The 20,258-nt window shown below is 46.0% G+C and overlaps 3 protein-coding genes across 3 annotated transcripts; 2 read left to right on the top strand and 1 right to left on the bottom strand.

Annotated features, from left to right (window-relative positions):
- Positions 1-1,766: 1,766 nt before the first annotated feature.
- Positions 1,767-7,004, bottom strand: LOC140551024 (uncharacterized). The gene is made up of 3 exons (XM_072674393.1): positions 6,534-7,004; positions 5,758-6,156; positions 1,767-5,657 (listed from the first exon to the last, which is right to left on the bottom strand). The coding sequence occupies exons 1-3, from the start codon at positions 7,002-7,004 to the stop codon at positions 1,767-1,769; spliced, it is 4,761 nt and encodes a 1,586-aa protein (XP_072530494.1).
- A 5,008-nt stretch (positions 7,005-12,012) lies between these two features.
- On the top strand, positions 12,013-13,252 carry LOC140551132 (mitochondrial ribosome and complex I assembly factor AltMIEF1-like). The gene is made up of 2 exons (XM_072674498.1): positions 12,013-12,093; positions 12,996-13,252. The coding sequence occupies exon 2, from the start codon at positions 13,040-13,042 to the stop codon at positions 13,250-13,252; it is 213 nt and encodes a 70-aa protein (XP_072530599.1). The 5' UTR covers positions 12,013-12,093; positions 12,996-13,039.
- A 153-nt stretch (positions 13,253-13,405) lies between these two features.
- Positions 13,406-18,376, top strand: mief1 (mitochondrial elongation factor 1). The gene is made up of 4 exons (XM_072674497.1): positions 13,406-13,552; positions 13,800-13,980; positions 15,621-15,880; positions 15,957-18,376. The coding sequence occupies exons 1-4, from the start codon at positions 13,406-13,408 to the stop codon at positions 16,773-16,775; spliced, it is 1,407 nt and encodes a 468-aa protein (XP_072530598.1). The 3' UTR covers positions 16,776-18,376.
- The last annotated feature ends 1,882 nt before the right edge of the window (positions 18,377-20,258 follow it).

The raw sequence follows: 20,258 nt of genomic DNA, 5'->3' as shown, positions 1-20,258 counted from the left end.
CTTCATAAAGATTATTAATATTCTTAAATATTATTTAGAGTAAAGAACACATAAATACTTTTTCTATACTTTCTATTTGCAACCCTATAACTGCTCCCAGCGGACCACATACACACGCATAAGGAATATATATATATATATATGATACTAGTATATATGGGATCTGAGTGTCTTGCTATCCCTTTGCTGCTGCTCTGCCACTGAGAATATCCCCACTGTGGGACTAATAAAGGACTATCTTATCTTATCTAAAAAGCTTCCGTGCTGGAATTGCATGCCAGCAAGTCCCTGTTCCAGCTTGAAAATGCAGCATGATTACCTGTTACCTAGTAGAGGTGTTCAGTGAGACGTGACCACTCAGATTCCTGACCATGGTGGCATTGTAGCCGCAGGCTGATCCCTGGGCAGGTCTGAGGCTGGTGTGAAGCGCAGTCATAAAGAGGGTCTGCTTTCCTGTTTCCCGATCTGTGAGTGATTCAGTGCTCCAGCATCGTCACGAGGTCTCATTCTGTGGTAGTGTGTGTCACGGTCACACGAACATCATTAGGATTAAACGTGGAAGTCTGTGATAGCATTATCTGGTCGCTGTATTAAGCCTGGACCTCAGCAACCCATTAGAACGAAGTGAACTGTATAGAAGATATATATGGAGGTCCGGTTGATGGGACCCATCTATCTAGCATACAAAAAAATCCCTGTTTTATTTTAAATGCTTCTGGAGAATGCTGCCTTGTGCCTGGTCAGATGAGCAGCCACTACTTTAAGGGACTTTGATTAGAGACACACCCACAAAGCAGCTAGGAAACATAGAGCCCTAGAAAGATATGACTCGGGAAACAAGTGGTCTAGAAGCAGCAGGCTATTTCTGAGAGTGAAGGACCCCAGAAACATAGGGCCTATGAAATATAGTGCCCTAGAAGAATGGGCATCCCACTGAGCAAATGAGGGGCCCGAGAAACATAGGGCCTATGAAATATAGGGCCCTAAAAGCATGGACATTCCACTGAGAAAATGAGAGGTCTAGAAACATAGGGCCTATGAAATATAGTGCCCTAGAAGCATGGGCTATTTCCTGGACATTCCACTGAGCAACATAGGGATGACCCCCACACAATGATTGGGTAATGACTGCAGGAGGCAGGAGACACTTTAAGGTTATACTGTGTAGTCTTTATTGTTATTGTCTTTTATTCAGCAAATGGAAAGACTAAAGAAGAGGAGAGTCACCGCAGAATAAGTGATATGTAAAATATATATGGATTATACATAAGCAGAAGTGTTCATACATCAGTTTACTTGGGCTAACCTCTACAGGCTACAGACAGAATGCCACACTGTCTTATTTCCAAGTGAATTAATGATGTGTTTACAAGAATATGATACGACATAATGTAGAAAATAATATATAAGATTTAAGGAAAAGAAAACACGTGGGCATCTCAAACTCTGAAATATATTCTCATCATTTCTGCTGTCAGTTTCGGATGTTTCTGGATGGAAGAACATCAGTAAAAATGCTTTTCTACCACATTCATTCAAAAAGCAAAAAATTCCTGAATCATAAACCTGAATGTTTAGAAGCGTGGTTCTCAGAGGGCCAGTTTCCTGGACATGGATTGATCTTAGTCCCGGACTAAATTGAAGCACCATTGGGCTGTTCATCTAAGTCTAGGCTATTCTTAATCTGGTCTGGGAAACCAGCCCAGAATGCTTCATATTCCTCCTGATGTCACTTTTTGCTTTTACGATGATTTCAAGTCTTGGCTTTAAGGCATGTATTTCTTAGCCTTCAACCTGGGGATGATCTGCATATCTCTGACGTCATCGTGCTGCAGCAGCCAACAGAGGTATCTCTCCGTGCCCATGCCCCATCCACTTGTAGTCAAAGGTATGACCTGCCTCATGTTCATGTACCATTTATATGATTCCTCTGGTACAGCGTGGTGTCGTAGGGCCTCTTGCACCATCTCAGGGTTGGGGTGTCGTTCCCCGAGCCCCACCGTCTCCCCCAACCCGAAGAGGAGATCGGCAGCCTTTGCTTTGCTTCTGCCAGAGCCTTCGACGTACGCTTGGTAGAAGGGCACGCTAAGGTGATCCATTTCGGTCAACCAGACAGCACCACCGTACTTTTCTATGAGGGTTCTTTCTCCTTTGCGGGTTAGCTTTCTACCGAACTGAGGCTGCCCCTCCTGGACCCACTCGAGACAGTCAGAAGAGGGCAACATCGAAATAGCTTGATCCAGGGTCACTCTCGGAAGGGGTTCCTCCAGGCGCTTGAGCATGTCTTGGGCATGGGACAGCGTTCCTGCTGTGCTCAGGATGATTCTGGAGTGGTTCTTTAACATTACGCGAGTCAAGTGGGCCACGAAGCCTTCCGCTATGCTAATAGCATCATCCATGTCACCGAGTAGCTCGCACTCAATATGGTAGAACTGATTGAGATGGGAAGCATCGGGATCCTCTCCCCGGAAACTGGGAGACACGTAATACGCTCCTGGAAGTCCGTCCTGGAACCGCAAGAAGTACTCCAGCACAAACTGCATGGAGTCCGCCAAGTACACGTCTTGGCCCAGCATATTGACGAACACCGGCTCTGAGTCTGACCCCAGGCCCATCGGGGAGGAAATTGTGTCAGTTGTGATTGGCGTCAGAGCATAAGCGTACCTGCATGTCTTGTTAAAGTACTCCACTGTGCTGTGGAACAGGGTGTTCTGGATCTGAAAGAGATTGCGGTACCACTGGCTCCTGATAGCTAATGTGGAGTGGCTTTGGGGATGTTCCCAGGAGCGAGGAGGAGCGGTCTTCGTGATCTTGGTGTGCATGTCGTTAAGAGCCTCTGCAGACGCTGGAGGACCATCTGCTGAGGTCACATATCCGAGGTAGGTTGGACAGAACTGAGGTGGTACCGCGGGTAGCACGTCGCCAGGCTTTGAGACGAGTGGAATCAGCTTGGCGTGGGCATAGTCAACTTCAAACCCCTCAAATATTAGAGCCACACCTCGAGCACCCATCCCTTCTTGCAGAAGTTGAGCCACCTTCCGTGTGGCCAAGATTAGGGCCATGTAGTCGCTCTTCTCCAGACGGAAGATGTCGCTTGTTAGTGGCTTTCTTGGCACCAGAACTGTTAGGCCAGGTGTGTTGGGGAAGGGGGTCAGAAAGGCTACATGTTCATTGTCTTCCCAGACACGCCACTGTTGCTCCTCTCCTCTCACAATGCGTGAAAAAAGACCATCATGGGAGGGCTCTCCATGGAAATCATAGCAGGATGGAGCATTGGGTGTTGGGAGGGAAGCCCTGATCTTGGCCTGGATTTGGTCTAAGTAAGCATCTTCAGAGCGTGGGCCACTCTTAGAACTGCAATAACCAGGGTCGTGTATGTGGAAATCCTCTTCCCTGGCGAGATGTGGCCTCCAGCTGGATTCCAGACCATGAATAGGCAAGATTTTGATGTGAGCAGGTTTGTCTAGCTGGGGCATGAAGACCAAGGCACAGCGGTGCACGCCAAGCTTCTCACAAAGTAAATTAGCAACCGTTTGTGCCCCAAGTAACATTGCCACATAGTCGGGCACAGTTAACTGAAAGATGCTACCAGGACCATTTAAGGCCTTTCGAGAGAGAACCGTGGTTCCTGGGGTCCAGGGTTCAGGGTGCAAATAGGCTACCAATTCATCAGTTTCCCAGACCACATTAGCGAAGCTCACCATGGGTCTGAACACTTCAGCTCGAGCAACTCCATCGACCATAGAACCAATGAACATCACTCCAGCGTTCGTTTCCACTACAGCTTCACCTTTGTGGTCAACAGCGATTATTCCAGCACATTTCGCCCCTAAATCCTCATATATCACTTCCCGACAGGCCTGCGCCAGACTGTAGCCTTTGAGGTTGTAGAGACTAGCCACTTTATGGGCCACTGTCTCACGTAAGAATGCATCGCCATCTCCTGAACATGTCACGGCAACTTTCTTGTCAGCGTATATTCCTGCTCCAACGATTGCGGTGTCTCCGACTCTACCTTTCCACTTGCCCACTAACCCCCCAGTGGACGTGGCTGCTGCAAGCTTGCCCCAGCCATCCAGAGCGACTGCTCCTACAGTTTGAGGATGGTTGTCCTTATTGCCGCCTAGCTTCATGGCCAGCTGCTTGTATCTGACGTCAGTGTGAAAATACTCCGCATTCACTGGCTTTTCCTTCTCTTCGAGACCCTCTAGAAACTCCTCAGCTCCATCTCCTGTCAGTAATGCGTGTACACTTCTTTCCATCACCTGGCGGGCAGCTTTGACTGGGTTTTTCACACTACGCAAGCAAGCCACTGATCCAGACGTTTTGCCATGTCCGTCCACAATAGTAGCCTCCATCTCATGTTGGCCATTGCGGTTGTACACTGAGCCCTTACCTGCATTGAATAGGAAGCAATCTTCCAAGGCAGCCACACTTCTCTGCACTGCGTCCAAACTGCTACCCCCATGACTTAGCACTTGCGCTCCCAGGGTCAGCGCCGTTTGAAGGGCAAATTCGATGATCTCAACCACTTTATGGCTCAGCATCATCTCCTCCCCAGCTCCGCCATGAATGACTATAGTGAAGGCTGGCTTTCCTGCCTTTCCTGACTCTGAGGGTCCTTTCTGCTTGACCTTCTTTCCTCCTTCTTGCGTGAAATCTTCTGCCATGGTGCCATTTACTGACCCTTCCTCTTTTTGCAAGAGGCACTCAATGGCTCCCATCTGCCCAGCGATCGCATACCTCACTGCCAGGAGCATCACCAGCTTAAGGTTAAGTTCCAGACACTGTTTAAGTGTTCCTAAGACGCCGGCGAAGGTACCCTTTCCGTTCAGCACCAGGCGGACCTTGTCCTTCTTTCCCAGGTAAGTGACCGCCAGCTGGTCCGTAGCGTACACATTGCCCACAGCACACTCCACACCTTCCATTAGATCCGAGCCAGTGAGGTAGATGGATGGGCATCCAAAAAGATCCAGGTATTTCTTAAGAGGGTTGTCTTGAGACATGCCCCTGCGCAAGACGGCTAAATGAGGCCCTACGCCGTGACCACTTTTTGTCGCTTTGATAAGATTCTTGTGCTCCAGGAACGCCAGGTGGAACTGTCGGAAGAGCTCCTTGGTGTAGCGAGGAACGTTGTCTGGCCCGAGGCAGGATCCCAGCGCTGTCGCGAGTTTACGCGACTGCATCGTGGCGGAATAGGTGGGATCACAGCGGCCGTGTTTGTAGTGCCGCATGTGAGTGGGAGTCACCATGATGTGGCTGTTTCCAGCTGTTTCCCCAAGGACTTGCTTCAGAGAGAGCTGCAGTGTGAAATTGATCCACGCGTCATATAAACCTCGGTGAGCCCTTAGAGTGGTGAAAACGTCGGGATAAGACGAAACCTCGAATGTGATGACCGGGTTACTTGCTCGTGGATGGCTGTTAAGAAGCTGCTTTGGGATTTTTATACCTCCCAGTGGAAATTTCAGAGCTTTGGGATGTGAGGAGGCAACATCTGACCCATTGATCAATGTCTGAGACTTCATATGCTCTAGGTTTTGGGACTCTGAAAGGTGCCACACACTTTCAACAACAAGGCCGGCGACCATGCCATCCAGAGCACAGTGTTCAAACACCATGCCTGCCACACTGTCTTTGAACACCACCATGTTTACCACCTGTGAAACAAATGCAACATGTCAGGTATATTTCCAGCAAGGGTTTATTAAATAATATACAGTAATTATCTATTCATAGAAATTTGTGTTTTCCACATACCTTGTCATAGTACCTCAGGCACTGTCCATCAGCCCCTCCCAAACGAACAGCATTGAGGATATCAGCCAGACTGGCCGGGGCAGGGCAGTCCTCCAGCGACAGTGCCAGAATGGCGCACTCCATCATCTCAAGTGATTCTGCCGCCTCGCCGCCGCCCTTCAGAATCTCCTCCCTGATAGCGTGCCAGGTCTGACGATGGAGAGCAGATAGTCCACAGATGGTGGATGGGTCCTGTGTAGCCTGGGCAGCGGGCAGACACATCACGTGGGCCAGCTGAGCGTAGATGTCATGAAGAGGCAAAGGAGAGACAGCGCCCCCTGTACCTGGGTTCCTCAAGATCTGAATGGGAAACACACCCCCTCTGCAGGTCACAATGGCATGGAGGCTCTCAGGATACACCTGCAAACAAACAGACAAGCTAAATGAATAATCAGACACACTCGCGTATCCACTTATGAGAAGATACAGAGAAACTGGGACCCCTAACAACCCCCTGCAAGACCTAGTAGACCACCAAACACTTTCGTCTTTGAGAGCCAGGTGTTTGTGTCCATCCTTCCACTGTGAGAAGACAGCTAAACGCTGTTGGTTTTAAAGGATGTGGAGCTGATTAAGAAGCTCTTACTGAGAAAAGCAGAGAAATTAAACACAGAAGCTGCTGCTGGTCTCAGACCAATGGACTGACTACCCCAAGATCCAGACCTCAACATCACTGAATGTGTTTGGAAAGACTTGTGGAGAAGAATGGAAGCTGTAATGAAGGTAGACTGGCTTACTTTTATCTGATCCTGGCTCTGGCCTGGTAAGCGGCTGGCAGCAAAGACCTCAGACTGCTGCGTGCGCTCCGTCGGGACGTCGCCCTCAATGAGCTGAGGATCGCTGTACAGCTTGGCTGCGGCCCACAGCAGAGCTGAGGCCCTCTCCAGCTGTGCATACTCTCCCTTAGCCTTGGACGGGGGCAAGACAGAGGGGATAGCCGTAGAGGTGGGCAGGGGATCGTAGCAGGAGAGCAGCCGCCTCTTGAACTGGTCGGTCACCCAGTTCTCATTGCCGGAGGCGCTGGCTTTCAGCTGCTCCTGGGTCTCCTGGAGAACCTCTGTCTGCTGGGAGAGGGCGTTTCTGTAGTGGACGTACTCCTCCGGGCTCAGAATGAGCTGAAGAACACGACTCGCTTCTTTAAGGGTGACGTCCAACTCTGGAATCGGGTAATCGAGCAGTGCCATCCTGGAGAAGAGAACCGGGTTCATGTTTGGGAACGCTGTAAAACTGTACCTTCGTGTAGGGCCCTGTCTGCAGGAACAGCTGGGAGAATGGGGACGGTGGGCAAACTGGCACAGGTTTAAGATCGTTGGGCATCACTGGGGGAAACTCCCACAGAAATCTAACACTCTATAATAACAGGCCTCAATACATAGAAATGAAAGCAATATCATATAATATCATATAAAAGTTTGCTGTTGGAAATCATAATTATGATAATGTGAGTATATATTGTGCCATCTAACAAAAACCTTGTATCTCCGTTTTTGTTGTTTTTCACTTTTCTCCATAATGTGAATTTGGCAGTTGTTCTTTACATCTTTACATGAGAATTTCATAATAAATGGACCAATAGAAATGCTATATATGTTATATATATACATATAACATATATACATATATAAATATATGCTTCAATTTTCATTAATTAATTAATTCATATATTAATTGCTTAATTGTTAACCATTTATTTACTGGCACACCTTTATTAAATATTTTGATAGCCTAAACTATATATATATGTGTGTGTGTGTGTGTGTATGCATAGTTATTTAATTATTTAATTTTCGAACTAAATGAGTTATATAGTTGGGTTATGCTAATGTATGATATGACTGGGACCGAGGGAAAGCTGTACCCCCAGCAGCTCTAGGTTACAGTGAAATGTGAGTTACTGAAGATTTAATATACTGTACAAAGAAAATCCCGGCCGAATTATAAACCACGGCTGAATGATTATAGCTGGCCTGATATTTCGGGGTGCACGTGCCCTTCATTGTTCAGGAGGCTGTAATTCAATCAGTTCATTACAGTCTCCAAAGAGGAGCTCTTGTTTCCCCACAAAAGCCTCCTTTTGAGTAAAGAATGCACCTTGAATTTCGCACAGCGCTGACAGTTCACAGCAGTACAATACCATCAAGACAATCCGGGACTGTTCTCCTCACACGAGGTCGAGAGCAGGATCTCAATTATGGGTTTTCACCATTTATCATAATGAGTATAGCATGGTGCTTGTGTTGCCAGTTGTTATGGGAACAGGTCTCATGCTGTGTGGCCCATGTGGTATAATATAATTTGGCCTGATTGACTGTAGCAGGCCTCTCTAGAATTCCTTTCTCTCCTCGGTATAGACGCCAGTCCACTCCAGATGAAGCTCCACTCAACTAAGAGACCCCCCTACATGATCAGTTTCTCTGATTTTACTGTTTATAGGCAGTGTGTTTAAGGGAAATTAATATTAGCGTTGTACTTCATAAACCATGGACAACATTTCCCCTAAATTCCAAATAAAAATATTACTATTTAGAGCATTTATTTAGTTGCAGAAATGACAACTGCTCAAAACAACTGCTCAGATAATGCAAAGGAATGATTATAATAATTATAATAATTATAATGCAAGGAAATTGTTCAGAAATCACTATGGTGAAATAACCTCAACGGCCAATCACAGCTCTCATGTCAAGAGAAAACCACCTAACAGCTGGTGAAATCCAAGAATCTCAGTCTGGAGCAGATAACTCAACTCCACTGCTTTAACCCAATTTACCGGAAAGTATGAAAGACCACAAATGAACTTCTTCCAAGTGTCTGAAATGATGTCCCATTTACTTACATATAAAGCCTTTAAAAACCAAACGCAGTGAAGAAACTAAAGTCCAGCAGTAGAACATACTGAACTTCAACCACCTGAAACATGCAATATTAGCACATAACACATACATCACATATCTAGACCTGCAAAATAAGATTCTTCAGCTCATACCAATAGCAGAACCTTTCTGAGGGTCTAGGAACAGCCTAGAGAAGAACCATTTAGACAGGAAAAGAACCATATAAACATTAAAAGAGCTATTTGAGTTGTCCTGGTTCTCTATAGAGCCTCTGTCATTACTGAAGAACCCTTGAGGAACCCTTTCTAAAGGGTGTACCATTCAAAAGTTTGGAATCGCTTCCCGCATTAGCTGCTTTTCCTATTTTATTTTCATTATACAACTAAAACAATGTCGATTTTAACATGATAAAAACACACCAACCTGGAGTTTTGATATGTCGATGTTCGGGAACAATGAGAAATTCTAAAATGGTAAACAATATAAGGTAGATATTCATTTAAAATGATCTTCTGTCAAGTTTCCAGCCCTGATATCTTTGGATCCATTGAGATTTTGAAGCTTTTTGGATCATCTTTTATCATAACAGTTCATTTACAGTAATGTAAAGTTCTGTTCGTCATTCTGGACTCATCTAACCATCTTCAGTTGAAGACTGAAGGTGTGCAAGATTAGAATCAGACAACATTTGACTCCACCCTTGAACCCTTGGATGGTAGCACATGTCAGGCTCCTCTTTTTGACATATCTCTGGTATCTGGTAATGTACAAACTGGTTCAGTATGAGCTTTCACTATTATGGACGTCACGCTGTAATCCATGTAGTCCAACATCTCAAACGACAAAGAAAAAACACCAAGCAATCCGTTTCTATGCTCTTTACGAAGTGTATTTACAAGCTCAGAACCATCCCAGCAGAGCAGAGGAACTGCTGTGACCCCTAATGCGGTCATCATGTTGAGCAGTGTGGTAGAAGGAGGTTCAGAGAGCAGAAGTGGATGAATGTGGACTCACCTCAGAGCAGGAGCGACTCGCTGAAACGTACCGTGTGCTGAAAGAAACTGAGTGTACAACAAGTTTTGTCGCAGCGGACAAACAAGAAGAGGCCGTAATGCGGACCCAGTGATTCCAATTAAGGAATTGAATTTCCCTTCCCCTGATAGAGGCTGACTGAGTCACCGGCCAGACCGTCACACTGGCATTCTCCTCTGCGACCAGAACCCACTTCAGAGAACAAATCTGGAGTTTATTGAACTTCACAATTCTGATGGTGGACAATCCACCGGTTTGCTTCATCAACACCTGATCAATACATCTCTACAGGGCCTGAGTGTCAGGCTGGCGTACAGCCAGGTCCATGAGTGATTTCGCTTCTGTGCACTACCACCAATCAAGTGAACCCTTTCAGCTTTAATTCAAGGGGTTTAACAAAACTATTGGAATTTCAGCCTCTCCAAGTTTGACAGACTCAAAAGTAATTGGACAGGTGATCACTTTCAAACAGCTTCATGGTCAGATGTGGTCTGTTCTCTCATTGTTCATGATAAAGAGCTAAACGGGCTGGACCTGATTGCATTCCATGTCTTAAATAAGCATTTAGTGGCCATTCGTGTTTATAACTTTTAGGAGATCATAGCCTCATAACCTATGCAGTTGTACTCATAAATATTTAAACATTGACTCCAGAAGGTGGTCTACAGAGGCAAAATTACTTTGATAAATAAACTGAGTCAATGTTTAAATATTTATGAGTATAACTGCATAGGTTATGAGTCTATGATCTCTAAGTCATAAATGAGCCAACACTGTGTTCTTACAGCTTGTAATTATATATACATACATATAAAATATATACATACAGCTTATATATAGTATGTATTATTATTTTTAACAATACAGTACAAGCTGTGGTATTTAGGAGCAGTGAGCTATGAATCTGAATCTCATTGTTTGCAGAATCAGTGACCTTCTACTTTTAGCCTAACAGTTTAATGTAATATGGGCCCTCCGCTGTGAGCCCCCTGTAATCAGGTTTCCGGTAAAGTTCACATAAGTATCATTATTCCACTCGAACGAGTCAGCTGTTCAAACCCAGAAGTCCTTGGGGAACGATCGTAACCTCATGTGACTGACTGTAGGCTAGCTGGTCTGATCTTTGATTGTCATCATGTGATCCAGTGCCTGGGAGTTCACTACAGCTTTCAGTTACAGACAGAACCAGCGTTCCAGTATCTTCGGTCCAAGCACGTGGGCTTGTAGCTGACACACATTCACATGGAGTCCCCCACTCCTCGAATGCACACTCTAAGCAAAAGGCTTTAGTGTTTACTTGTAACTGTAGTGGAACCCTATTTGATGCCATGTAGAACCATCCCAAAAGGTTCTTTTAAGCTAGCTGACCAACTGTGCAAACCTGGCCCAGCTAGTCAAGCAGTATGACCAAACCTGCTGATCAACATGATCACCTGTTTGACCAGCCTGACCAAACTAGTCAACTAGTAGCTTATCAGACTGGTCAAGCTGGTCATGCTGGTAGACCTGCAAGTACATTAAGCTATAGTATATGTTCTAGGATAGACTGGAGTACAACGGCCAATAGCTAAGCTGGTTAACCAGTATAGAGTATAGCTTTTTAAACCGATAGCCAAAGACAGCCATGTTTGGTGTCTGAACTTTGCTTCTAGCTTTGCACTGAAGCAACAGGGCTAATGTGGCAACAAGCATGAAATTAATTTTGGGTGACAGACTTCTCTTTAGTCTCTTAGCTCCAAGAAAATAAACACTTTAAATTGCATTACATTAAAATGTAAGTGTGTAGGTTTGACTTAGATTTTTATATTTATATATATAGATTTTTTTTTCTTTTTTTTCTTTTTTTATTTGAAAAACAGATATACTAATTCACACCGGATAAATCATTATAGTTACCCCTTTTATATTCACTACTTTAAAAAAATACTAGTATTAAGATTAGCTAGATTAGCAAATATACTCAATAGCCTTGCCATTTATGCATTTGGCCTTTTTAGATGATAAAATATGAATACATTAATAAGTACAGATTAATTTACCCCTAATGAACGAGTTTAAAGTTGGCAATTATCAGTTCCACCTTAAATGGTACCGCATTTACATTGTGGAGCCTGTAGCCGCCGAACTGTAACAGCTGCAATATTTAAGGTGGAACGGACAAATTGTGAAAGAGGCAAAAAAAAAAATAATAAGAGGCGTTTTAATGCGAAACTTATATTTGACTGTAATATATTGATGCAATTCAATATATTTGTGATGATCTATATTGCAGAATAAGTTGTTAGTGAAGACTTCACGGGCTGCTGTGCAGCGGATGTAAATATCTGGGTTTCCGGGGGAAGGCGTTCACTCGGCTGGTTGCTGTGTGTGTGGCTCGACCTCGCGCGGAAAGCGGAGAAACTCTCTGCTTTAAAACACAGAATTATCAAACGTAAGTGTCACATTATGTTATTTTAAACGGCTATCTTTCCTATACATCTGCCATAGCCTGGGTTTCCTGCACGCCCGTATTTCTTTAAGCAGTAAAGGTCATTTGAGCCTGCTGCTAGCTGGTTAGCCGGTTGGCTAACGGTGGCTAGCGGTTAAACCAGGGTGTTTTTAAAGGCAGCGCTTTAGTTCTAGGTTGTTTAAAAGAGGGTTTCTGTTGAAGTGTGCAGTCTTTTATATAGATAGGCATGTTAGGAGGTGTAGTTTGGGATAAGCTCGCTTTGAGGGAGGTGGAACATCCAGTTCACGACTAGCTGTTGCTGGATTTCGAGGGGCTGAGCTGATCTTAGCTGATCTGTGATGATCTGAGCTGATCTGAGCTGATCTGTGATGGTTAAGGTGGTTGAAGAGCTGATCATCCAGGTGAAAACGTCTCCTATACTAGTAAACCAGCTGGTTAAGCTTAGCTCCAGACCAGAACGTCTTATTTACGTTAGATGGTTTAGCTGCATAACCAGCTTGATCATCCTGGTTGACCAGCTTGGTCAGACTAGTCATACTGGTCATGCTTGTTGACCAGTTAGACCATCAAACTACAGCAACAGTAAACTCTGTTAAGCTGACCAGGCTGTGTTTTTCCCAGCAAGGACCTGAATACCATGAGACTCCTTGGGAAATGTGTATATGTATATGTGTGTATATATATAATCAGGTCTTTATGATCAATAGTTCCTGATCAATAGTGTACGACCACCGAACAGTTCGACAGCATGATGTTTACATTCTACACCCCACTCCTCTGTCTCAGGTTTTTGTGTCCTGGGCTCTTTCATATCCATGTAATAAGACAGCAGTGACCCCACACTGCATTCCCATGCTCTTCTGATCCACACTGTGTCCCTGTAGGTGTGTGTGAGACGCTCGTCTCTGCCCAGCGTGAGCTCTCCCTGATGGGCGGCTGGTCTCGCGGTGCCGTGCTGGAGCTGTACAGAGCGCTGCTCCGAGCAGGGCGCCACCTACAGTACACAGACCGCAACTACTACCGGCGCGCTGTGACCCAGGAGTTCAGGCGCTGCCAGGCCCTCAGCTCTCCGGGAGAGAAGGAGGACGCCTTGAAGAGGGGCCAGTTCTTCCTGAACAGCCGCCTGGGCGGGCTGGTCTAGAGCTCGCCACACTAGCAACTTAAACGCCGCCGGGTCCGTACAGCAGCAGGTGGGCACCGAGGGTTACACTTCACCAGAAATGTTCAGCTGGATTAGCTTACAAAGCTGTGATCTGGAAAATTGTTCCAATCCAAATTTTAGGTGGGGGACAGGATGGCGGGAGTAAACGGGGATCGGAAGGGGAAGAAAGACGACAATGGCATCGGCACGGCCATCGACTTTGTGCTGTCCAATGCTAAGCTGGTCCTGGGAGTTGGAGGAGCTGCCATGCTGGGCATTGCCACACTGGCAGTTAAGAGGGTGAGTTCAGACTTGCAGCTACCTCATTTTATCAGTAACATGTTTGTTGATACTCCTGGTGTTGTTTAAAGATATAATAATAATAATAATAGAATACTCAAATTCATATTTAAGCATCTTTAGTAGTTAATAATTGCTAATTGTAATCATGCATAACAGTCCCTATATGTGAACCCTGGTGTTCGTGCCAAACGGGTACTCTTCCGTATGTTCACTCTCCCACCTGACGTCCTGTCATTTCTCTCAGATGTACGATCGAGCCCTTAGCGCTCCTTCCAGCCCAACTAAGTCCAACCAGTCAGGCAAGAGGAGCTGGGAGGAGCCAAGCTGGATGGGGTCGTCGCCTCGGACTTTGAGCCACGACATGAAGCAGAATGTCAGTCGCTCCCTCCAAACCCTCCCCACCTCCTCCAACTCGTTCAAACCAGGTAACCCCTCTCTCAGGGAGACCTTCACACCCGCCACATGGAGGTTCTTTGGTTAAAGATCTAGGCCTCACATTCATGTGGGCAAGCGATCCCTATCTGTCCTCACGTTCTTCTGTGAAATACACAGCCCACGTCGTGTGAATTAATAACCTGCACCATAAACATTGAACTACTGCTGAATTCTTGGATCCCTGCTCCCCAGCACACTCTGTAAGCCACAGAAAGTGTGTATTCTGCACTCAGCTAGTGACCCTTATGTCCAGGAGGCACCTGTGCACATGGAGTGAATCCTAAATGGCACTTTTTTTAGACCTATGATGCACTCTCTGTGTACAGAGGCGCTTATTTTAGCCTGTGTAGGACCTGTGTAGTAGGAGTCATAAGTACCAGCAGAAGCCACTGTGATTTAAAAAGATCTGAAACTTTAATGAAGTGATTCTGCTCAAGTTGGATGAACCTGATGTGTTTTAAGGCTGCGTCCCGAACCACATCACGTGTTTAGAAATAGATACTGATGCATCATCAAGTTCCTGAATGTGGATTCTCCTAATATCTGTCTATATTTACTGCTAGGTCTGAACACAGCGGAGCTGCTGTTCTTCATTTACAGTGGGTATTTACAACCCCATGTGTTTGGTGGAGAGCAGGCTGTAGCCTCCTCAGATTAGACACTGGAAGATTTGAACATCTTAGATTAGTGTGTGTTTGTCTGTAGTTGTTCAGAACTCAGTATTTTACCTTAGTGTGTGGTAGTGTGAGCTAGACCTCTCTCCATCCTGTAGTTCTTAATAATTCCCAGACTTGAGACCTCTAATACACATGACTCAGCTTAATAAAGGTTTAATGATCAGCTGGTGAGTCCAATCATATATTCTAAATATACACCGTGTCCAAAGGTTCTTCTGAAATCAGGGGTTTTAACAGAGCTTGACTGATTTGGCTGCAGTAACAGCCTCTAGGTCAGGTTCTGAAGTTGGATGATTAGTTCTGCCTACTCATCCCAAAGTTATTGGATGGCACACCATCATCCCTCCAGAGAACACTGTTCCGCAGCTCAGTGATGTGGGCTTTAGGGCTGGTGACCTTAGGGCTGTGTTCTCGTACTTGCTCAGTAGTGTCCCATTCTATTTGTCTGTACTTGTCTATAGAGCTTACTAGGGATGCACCGATTCGATATTAGGATCGTCTGTTGGTCCCGATATTAACAAAATTAGTTGGATTGAGTATCGGGTAATTTGGCCGATCCCTGGAACCAGTCCTTTCACTTTAATTTATTGGTGTATAAATAAATTACATGTATAAATATATTATATAAAGTAATATTAGTCCATCTTAATACCTTAAGTCTCTCCTACATATTAATTCTGCAATGGTATCAGACTGGTATCTGGTATTGACCGATATGCAAAGTTTATGTATCTGTATCAGAACTGAAAAAGCCGGATCAGTGCATCCCTAGAGCTTACACAAGCTGTATACCTGTGTCTGCAACAGGTACGTCTTAAATTGGCTGAAATTGACTCATTAGAAGAGGTGTCTGTATACTTTTGGACTTGTAGTGTAGGTTACTTTGAGTCCTTGTATTTTAAGCTCTGTCCTCGTTATCGCTTGATGAAGAATTGCTTGTTTTATGTCCTCAGATTATCTACGCCGGGCTGTGGGTCGTGATGGCAGCACTAGTAAGGCTGACCTGCAGAGGGCGCGGTTGCGCCTGTCCTTGCAGGAGCACCTCTGGGCCTTTTTTCACGAGCGTGTTGCCATCCCTGCTGAGGAGCAGGCAGTGGCCAAACGGGCCGCCCTGGACATCTGTGCCGAGCTGCGAGTGTTCCTCCACGCTAAACTGCCCGACATGCCCCTCCGCGAGATGTACCTCAGCGGCAGCTTGTACGATGACCTACAGGTGAGGAAAGAAGAAGAGGGGGGTATTTTAGCATATTAATAAGTCCATCAGTTCACGTCCATTTGCTCTTCGGTAGGTGGTAACAGCAGACCATGCTCAGCTCATGGTTCCTATGATCCTGGAGAAGAACCTGTGGTCGTCCATCCCCGGCGAAGACACCATCATGAACCTCCCTGGTTTCTGGCTCGTCCGCCGGGAAAACCTCGAGTACTTCCCCCGGGGCAGCAGCTACTGGGACCGTTGCATGGTGGGTGGGTACCTTTCCCCCAAAAGTGTTCTGGAGGTCTTTGAGAAGCTCGTGGCAGGTTCCATCAATTGGCCTGCGATTGGCAGCGTTCTCGATTACGTCATTCGACCCGTTGTACCTTCGGAGACGCTGACTCTGGAGGTGCAGTACGAGACGGACCGGCGGCTGTACGTGGACTTCCTTCCGCTGCTGGTCATGGAGGACGGCGTTTCGCTGATTGCCAAACCTCACCGGCTGGCAGCTGAGCGACACGAGAACCTGTGGCGGCAGAGTTTCCGCGTGGCTGAAACGGCCAGGCTCCGCGCTCTCGACCAGGAGGACGGCGGGTGTCGCTGCGCGTGCCTGAGGGTCGTTAAAGCCGTCTGCAAGCTGAACCCTGCGCTGGCGCGGCTGAACGCCAGTCAGCTCACCAACGCGATCCTCCTCCTCAGTGAGCGGGAGGGCGACTGGACTCAGGAGGCGCTGGCGGATCGGTTCACGCAGCTGCTGCGTACGCTAGTGGGACACCTGGAGGCTGGAAGGCTGCCCTCCGCACTCAACCAAAAAGTGAACCTGTTCTGTGAGCTCACCCCGCAGGAAGTAGATGAACTCGGATACACACTCTACTGTGCTCTTTCAGACCCAGAGAGCCTTTTGAGGACTGCCTAACACACACACACACACACACACACACATGCACGTGCTACTTTAGGGGCTCTGCTAAAGTACGATGCTGCTTGCCTCATCAGTGTTGAACGTCAGTGTTTGCCATGTTTGTTTTTCTACACTTTACAAATGTTCAGCAGCCTGAAGCTCGACCCGCCTCCACCATAAACACTCCCCCCTCCCACACACGATGGCACGCCCGTCAGGTCTGTTTAAAGGGCCCATATCGTACAGCTACACATTTTCTTAACTTCTTTGAAGTAGGGTCCGTATGTGGAAATGACTCCGCCTGTTTTTAATTCCCTGTTTTTGTGGCGTCACTAAAACTGAAGCATTTCCATATATCCACCCATTTAATCTACCACAGTTTAGCCACGCCCACTCACTCCTGTTAAATTGAGTGTTTTTTGATTTGTTTTTTTTTTGTGCACGGGCTGCTTTGTAAATGAAGTACGAACCAGGGTGACCAATCAGACAACACGTAATTTGCATATCATTCTTAAAGGGCAAAATCTGTTCAGTTTTTAAGGCATTAATTGAATTGTGGATAAAAAATGTAGGATATGGGCCCTTTAAAGCGACGCTCTCACCTAATTCCTGTGCACCACATCTGTAGCAAATGGTCGTTTACTACAGAACAGTTTGCTGCACTTTACTCCGAATAGTGGAACCCTGTTATGGGCACTGAATAGAACCCTTACTATAAGGAACCGCCTAAAAGAGGGTTTCCGTGCATTTGAAGCCCAAATCTAATCATTCAGATGTGAGGGGTGAATTTAGAGTCAGCAGTTTTCCTGTTCCTTCACTGAGCACCAGCCAATGCAGCAAATTGATCGATTGGCCGTGGTGAAGGGCCTTACATGAGGACTGTGACCCATTTCCAGCCCTGCCTCCACTTCACTTTACTCGGCTGCTCACAAACGCCTGTCTGAGCCTTCAGCCGTCGGCCACGTGGCAGCGGCTCCTCGAGGAGGTTCATCACATTAAACTGTGGGTCGAGCTTCCTTTCAAACTAGCTGTGGTTTCAGTGTTTAGAGGATGTGGTCTTCGTCTCTGAAGTATTTATTCTGCTTGTCTGAGAGGTTCTAACCCTCGGAAGATCTCAGGAGAAGCTTGAGCCTCTCTGTTGATTCATTTTACGTAGCTTTATTTTCTACTCTGAGCTGATGTAGCGGAGAGGAAGCAGCTGCTGTAGAGGGGGGGTATGTGGTCGTCGGGGGGGAGGAGAAGGAGAATGGCCTCCGTTTCTGAGAGAGTTGAACACTGGACTGGGCTTGATTGGATGGCGTAGCACATCACGGTCATAATTATGCAAAATTTCATGTGAAGTAATCTGCCTATCACAGAAACAGCTGCCCTTCAGGACGGTCCTGGATTGGAGAGGATGGGTTTTGGGACGTTTCTGCCAGTTTCTTGGATTAAAGGTTGAGCGGTTGTTGCCAAAAATGTCTTCAGTGAATAAATCGATCACACTGGATTCTTGAGGAACGTCTCATGGTCACTGTGGTGTGTGTATGAAGATCCCACAGGGTTGTTTGGATAGTCTCGGTATGTGTGTGTAAGATGGAGATATTTATGGAATTATTAAATCTACGTTCGGATAAGATGGTTTATGGTTTCTTGTGGTAAAAACCACACACACACACACACACAGTTCCATACAGTGGCATCAGACCCTTCATAACTTTACAGCAGTTTGGTTCTGCTGAGGTTAGACCTTCCCAGTGGACCATCCAGAACTCTCTCAACATCCTATACATAATGATCCATTTGCTGGAGAAGTCCCAGCTTAAACTAAACACACAACCATAAAAATCAGTGTGTGTATTAACAACGGCCTAAAACCTTGTATCTCCATTTTTGACATTTTTCACTTCTCCATAATCTGAATCTGCAGTTGTTCTCTACACTGTATCAGAACTTCCTGATGAACGGACCAATAGAAACGCTCCAAAATGACCTGGAATCAAATTTTTTTTATATTGACTTCATTTGAAGGGTCCAAAGTTGCAGATATAAGTTGGAGATTTAAGTTTTTTGCATGTCTGTGATGCAGTATAGGTAGGGCTGAGCAATAAATCGAGAACAAAAGCCGATAGTCTGAACCTCTAATCAACGTAATCTTGCCCATATCAATTATTGCTTTAATATTATTTGTTTATACAAATATTTAACTAATTCTGTTTGTACTTTCCTCTTCCCCATGTAACAAGCATCTTAACTGATCATTTATGAATCATAACCTAGGTAAAATGCTCAATTAATCGTGATGCTGATCTGAGGTTGTATCGCCCAGCCCTCTGTCAACGCGCTCCCTGTGTGGGTGCATGAAAAAACCCAGCATCTTCCCGTGCTGTCCGACACCCGCAGCCTAGGATAACTAGTAGTACGTCTTGCTTCAACACCTCCTGGGTTTGATGGCATGCTGGTATTTGCTGTGGTCTCGTTGTGGTCTCCCAGTGGTTCTAGGCACCTGATAATACTGGCAAGCAAGTTCTGGGCTGGTGCTGAGTGGGTTAACAGCCTGTCAGCGGTGACACCAGTTGCTGTCTCGAGGACTGAGGGACGCCAAGCTGCATGACAAACACACCGCCAGCTATTTCCTTCAGCTGCAAGGTATGAAGGGAATGTTGGCTGGAAGTCCCCCCAGTTCGTTGTGAAGTGGATGGTGCTCTCTAAAAGAAGCCTTCAGCTTTAGAGCAGATCTGCTAATGGAGTGTATGAACCCAAACAGGCCGTGTTGAGCCCTGCAGTGTGTCCCAGAACACTGCCTTAGTTATCCAGCTGTTTAGCCTGGATGTAGTGGTACTCTGAAGTGGCTCTAATAAAAGCTCCTCACAGAAGGTTCTTCACCTAATGGTGATGAAGACGCTGCCTGATGCCTGAGACACTGTTCTACCAGAGTTCTGAGTACTGGCTCTAGAACCTGTCCATTCATTTGGGCTCTGAGTGGCTCAGCAGAGTTAAGAGGCTGACCCTATGGACTGCGGCCCATCAGCAGCAGGAGCCAGAGAGAGCACAACTGGCCATGCTCTCTCTCAGGGGCGGCTTTCATCGCTCCCTTTATGATGCTGGCTAGGACGGGGGTCTGTTGGCTGATGTACTAGAGCTGGGGATTCGGTGCTTTCCTGATGGGTGGTGCTGCATCGCCAGCAGCTGGAAAAGAGGAGGTGGCTGATTGGCTCAGCTAAATTGTGGGGAAATTGCGTAAATCCATTCAAATCACCACCACTGTAAAGAAATCTGAGCTTTTCTACAATGAACCACCGTATCAAACCAACCCCACCCTTCTGTGACATTATGCAGGAATTAAAGCAAGGCCGTTTCTGAACATTTTGGGGACTCGAACCGATGTCCGACGTGGGTCCCCTACTTCTCCCGGTCTTATCATTCAGCATACAGATTCAGCAAATGAATTCTACATTAATTTCAATCCAAAAATGTTGCAAATAAATATAAATAAGTGAATAAACTAAATATCCATGC

This window comes from Salminus brasiliensis, chromosome 3, assembly GCF_030463535.1.
Source record: "Salminus brasiliensis chromosome 3, fSalBra1.hap2, whole genome shotgun sequence".
NCBI classification, from domain to species: Eukaryota; Metazoa; Chordata; class Actinopteri; order Characiformes; family Bryconidae; genus Salminus; species Salminus brasiliensis.
The sequence above is the reverse complement of the archived record's forward strand: the minus strand, read 5'-3'. Positions and strand labels throughout refer to the sequence as shown.